This window comes from Eimeria necatrix, genomic scaffold, assembly GCF_000499385.1.
Source record: "Eimeria necatrix Houghton genomic scaffold, Enh_scaff193, whole genome shotgun sequence".
Taxonomy (NCBI): Eukaryota; Apicomplexa; class Conoidasida; order Eucoccidiorida; family Eimeriidae; genus Eimeria; species Eimeria necatrix.
The window spans coordinates 17,501-22,500 of record NW_013652568.1 but is presented as its reverse complement, the minus strand read 5'-3'; the positions used below and the strand labels follow the sequence as shown (position 1 = coordinate 22,500).

The 5,000-nt window shown below is 25.2% G+C and overlaps 1 protein-coding gene across 1 annotated transcript in view; it reads right to left on the bottom strand.

Moving 5' to 3' along the window:
- Positions 1 to 4,438: 4,438 nt before the first annotated feature.
- The window catches only part of ENH_00025270 (hypothetical protein, conserved), a gene marked incomplete at both ends in the record, with an annotated part of 1,143 nt that continues 581 nt past the window's right edge, over positions 4,439 to 5,000 (bottom strand). Inside the window, 2 exons of the mRNA XM_013579791.1 lie at positions 4,439 to 4,576; positions 4,835 to 4,932. Coding sequence (XP_013435245.1) covers positions 4,439 to 4,576; positions 4,835 to 4,932 — 236 coding nt within the window. The remainder of the gene's footprint in view (positions 4,577 to 4,834; positions 4,933 to 5,000) is intronic.

Here is a 5,000-nt window from a genome sequence, read left to right as displayed (position 1 = left end):
TTCAATATTTGAAATTCAACAAAGTTGAAGTGTACGTACACTTGAGCAGCAAGTGCAGACACACCGTCAAGTGTTCAGGTGTATGTACACCTCAGTTTGAAGTGCATTTAAATAAAAAAGAAATCTGGAAAATTAAGAATTAAAATAATTTAAATAATTTAACTATTAAAACAATTAAAATAAATAAAATAAGTACAATAACTGAAAAAAACAAAACAATTGAAGGAATTAAAAGAAAAGAATTAAAAGAATTAAATGAATTAAAAGAATTAAAAGAATTAAAGAAAAGAATTAAAGGAATTAAAAGAATTTAAAGAATTTAAAGAATTCAAAGAATTAAAAAATTAAGAGAATAAATAATTATAAATGATCTTAATAACTTCTTTTGAAAATAAGAAACAAATTTTGTTTTCACTTTTAATTTTCTTTTTTTAAAGTTAAAAATGAAAACTTTTGCAATTAAAAAAAAAAATATCTTTTGAAAAGATTAAAACAAATAAAGAAGCTTTTTAAAAAGATCAAAAAGACAAAAGAATCTTTTTAAAAATGAAAAAGAAAAAAAGAAAAAGAATCATTTTAAAAATCAAAAAAGTATCTTTTTAGAGAATTAAAAAAGGAGAAAAATATTTTTTAAGAAATAAAAATTCCTTTTTTAAATTAAAAGAGGCAAAAGGGCCTTTAAAAAAAGAAAAACCGAATCTTTTTTAAAAATAAAAAAGAAAAAAAGGATTCTTCTAAAACCAAAAAAGAAAAAGCAAATCTTTTTAAAAACTAAAAAGAAATGAAAGAACTTCTTCTTGAAAAGCTAAAAAGAGAAAAAATAATTCTTTTTAAAAAGTCAAAAAGAAACAAAAGAGTCTCTTTTTGGAGAAGTAAAAAAAGCAAAAAAGTTTATTTTTAAAAAATCAAAAAGTCTCAAAAGAGAATCTTTTTAAAAGATCCAAAGAGACAAAAAGTCTTCTTTTATTCTTTTAAAAATGTTCTTTTTTGTCTCTTTTTAAAGAATTCAAAAAGATGAAAAGATTCTTTTTTTGAGAATTAAAGGAAGACAAAAGTTTCTTTTTTTTGAGGATTGAAGAGATAAAATGTTTCTCTTTTTGGACAATCAAAAAAGACAAAAAGTCTCTATTTTTGGAAAATTAAAAAAGAATAAAAGTTTTTCTTTTTTGAGAATTAAAAGAGATAAAAAGCTCCATTTTTGCAGAATTAAAAAAGTCAAAGGAGCTTCTTTTGGGTCTTTTAAAAAGACAAAAGTGTTTTTTTGAAAGACTAAAAAGAGCCGAAAAGTCTCTTTTTTGGAAAGTTAAAAAGAGACAAAAAGTCTTTTTTTAGAAAGCTAAAAAGAAACAAAAAGTCTCTATTTTGCTGTTTAAAAGCAACTCTCTTGTCCTTTTTGGTGAATTAGAAAAAGACAAAAAGTGTCTTTTTGGTCTTTTAAAAAGAAACAGAAAGTCCCTTTTTAAAAGACTCAAAATGCAGAAAAGAGTCTTCTTTTAATTTTGAAAAAAAGACAAAAGTCCCTCTTTAAAATTGAAAGAAACAACTCTATTTGGGATTTTAAAAGAGACAAAAGTCTCCTTGTAAAGAAACAAATATGTTCAAATATTCTTTAGTCTTTTGTTCTCTTTTTGCAATTCAAGGAAGAATTAAAAGCATTAAAAGAGTCTTTTTGCTTCTAATCTTTTTTAAACTCCAAAAAGGGAATCAAAAGACTAAAAGGAATCTTTTTTATTCTTCAAATTCTTTTTTTGAAATAAAAAAGAACTCGAAGACCAAAAGAACCTTTTCATTCTTTTAATTCTTTTTTTGAAATTAAAACAGAATAAAAGAACAAAAAGACTCGTCTTCGTGCAAGATTAAATATCTTTTTATTCTTTTTGGAATTAAAAAGAATAAAAAGATTCTTTTTTGTTCAAGATTAAACCTCAACTTCTTACAAGTTCCAGAAGCATAAAGTTTGCATTTAGATTTCTTTTTATTCTTTTTGAATTAAAAAGAACAAAAAGACTCCTTCGTTTGGGACTAAACCTCAACTTCTCGGGACACTTTTTTCCTTCTTTTAGTTCTTTTTTGGAATTAAAAAGAACTAAAAGATTCTTTTTTTCAAAGATTAAATCTCAACTTCTTGTAAGCTTCATAATCATAAAGTTCACATTCAACTTTCTTTTTATTAAATTTTCTATTCGGCAGAATTCGCAGCGCCCGGTTCGCCTCTGTACGTACACCCCAAATAACAACACAATTCGCCATTTAATTTAATTTAATTCAATTTAATTTAATTTAATTTAAATCAATTTAACTTAATTAATTTAATTTGATTTAATTCAGTTTAATTTGTTTTAATTTAATTTGATTAAATTTAATTTAATTTTGCTTTGTCTTGCCTTTTCCGCATTTGGGTTTGTTTAATTATATTTATTTTAATTTATTTTTATTCAGTTGCATTTTTCCATTTGTTTTCGTTATTTTAATTATCTTCATTTATATCTGTTTACTTCTGCCAACATTTATTTTTTATTTATTTTTATTTCTCTCCATTTATTTCCATTTATTTTCATGCATTTCTCTTTATTCATTTATTTCTTTACTTTTATTTTTATTCACTGTTTTTCATTTTATTCTTAATTTATTTATTTGCGATTGATTTAACCTGGTCCTCGCCGCCGAAACCCCAAACCCTAAACCCTAAACCCTAAACCCTAAACCCTAAACCCTAAACCCTAAATTAGGGTTTACCTTCGGGAAGCGTGAAGAGCGCGAAGACGCGGACCTCCTTCGTGGCCTCAACTATATGCACTCTTACTTCTCTCACGCGGCCGTACTTTTTGCATTGTTCCAAAATCTGAAAATAAAATAAATTAATTCTTTTTAAATCGAAAATAAAAATTAATTCTTTTTGTTTTTAAATCTGAAAATATAAATTAATTCTGTTTCTCTCTGAATGTGAAAATAAAAATGATTCTTTTTGTTTTTTAATCTGAAAATAAAAATGAATTAACGCTTCTTGTTTTTAAATTTGAAAATAAAAAACGAAATTATTCCTTTATTTCAATCTGAAAAGAAAGAATTAATTCCTTTTAAACTTGGAAAACAAAAAAAAATACAACTGAAATAAATAAATACAGGGCCAACAGTTAAATAAACTAAAATATAAAAAATAAATAAACAATAAACAAATAGATAATAAACAAAATAATAATAAAATAATAAATAAATAATAAACAAATAACACAAAAACAAATAAACAAATAAGATCTAAATAAAAAGAAAAATGCAAAAAATGAAAAAATAAAAACTGGGAATTACCAAAAGAGAATTGTGGGGTTTTTGGGGTCCAAAAGCTCGGAAAAAAACCGGAAAAAGAAAACGAAAGAAAAGAAAAGAAAGAGAATTAAAAGGGGATCAAAAAGTGGAAAAAAAAAACGAAAAAGAATTCAAAAAAAGAAAAAGAAATCCAAAAAAAGAAAAAAAATAAATTCAATTTCACCTCCTGCTGCAGCTGTTCGTCCACTTCTTCCGCCGGCAGCAAATTTTTCAAAACAATCAAAGACGAAGGCCTTTGCCCGTTTTGCTTGTCTAGGCAAACACTGAGTCTTTTATCTGAATAAAAAAACAAAAAAACATTTAAAAAAATAAATAAATAATCAAATTAATTAATTTATTTTAATTTATTCAAAATCCTCTTCTTTTTTGGAGTTGATTGGACAAAAAACGAAAATAAATGGACTTTTGTAAAACGGCCTTTGCCCGTTTTGTCTTTTATGCGAAAATAAATAAATAAATAAATAAATAAATAATAAATAAATAAATAAATAAATAAATAAATAAAATAATAAACAAATAAATAGTAAGGAGATAATAAATAAATAAATGATGGATTAATTAATTAATTAGTTGTCATTTAATATTTGTTTTGAGTTGATTGGCAAAATAATAAAGGAGACAAAAAAAGAACAAAAAATAAAATTAAAAGAAATTAAAAAAATAAATAAAAAGAATTAAGGCAATTAAGTAAACAACAACAAGAAATAAAATGAAATAAAAAGAAATAAAAAAGAATTAAAGGAATCCTGAAGGGAATTAAAAAAAGAATTAAACGGAATTAAAAGGAAAAAAAGAACTAAATGCAATTAAAAGAATTATTAGGATTAAAAAGAATTAAATTAATTAAATTAATTTAATTAATTTAATTAATTAAACAAATTAATTAAATTAATTAAACCAACTTGCTACAAGAAAGCCATCCATGGTATTAATGGCTTTTGCTGCATCTTCTTTTTGATAAAAATGAATTAATTAAAAACAAGTAAAACAATTAAAACAATTAAATTAATTAAATTAATTAAATTAATTAAATTAATTAAATTAAATTAATTAAATTAATTAAATGAATTAAATGAATTAAATGAATTAAATTAATTAAAAGAATTAAATAAAACTAACTTGCTACAAGAAAGCCATCCATGGTACTAATGGCTCTTGCTGCATCTTCTTTTTGATAAAAATGAATTAAAACTTCTCCCAAATGCGAAAACAAATTTATTGCCATTATAGGCCCAAACACTTCCATTATTTGCTGCACACAAACACAAACAAACCTGCTGCTGCTGCTGCTGCTGCTGCTGCTGCTGCTGCTGCTGCTGCTAGTGCTGCTGCTGCTGTTGCTGCTGATGGTGCTGGTGCTGATGCTGTGACAGCAGCAACAACTGCTGCTGCTGCTGCTGAAATAACAACATGAGCTGCTGCTGCTGCTGCTGCAGCAACACGTGCTGCAGCAGCAGCAGCAACTACTGCTGCTGCTGCTGCTGCTGCTGCTGCTGCTGCTGCTGCTTACTTTAACATCTTCTTCAGCAAAGTTTTCTGGGAGATTTGTGACGCGGACAACTCGGCCTTGGTTTATTATGTCGTCGGGGTGAGAGGCCTGAATGGCTTCTGCAGTTCAAATAAATAAATAAATAAATAAATAAATAAATAAACAAATAAATAAATAAATAAATAAA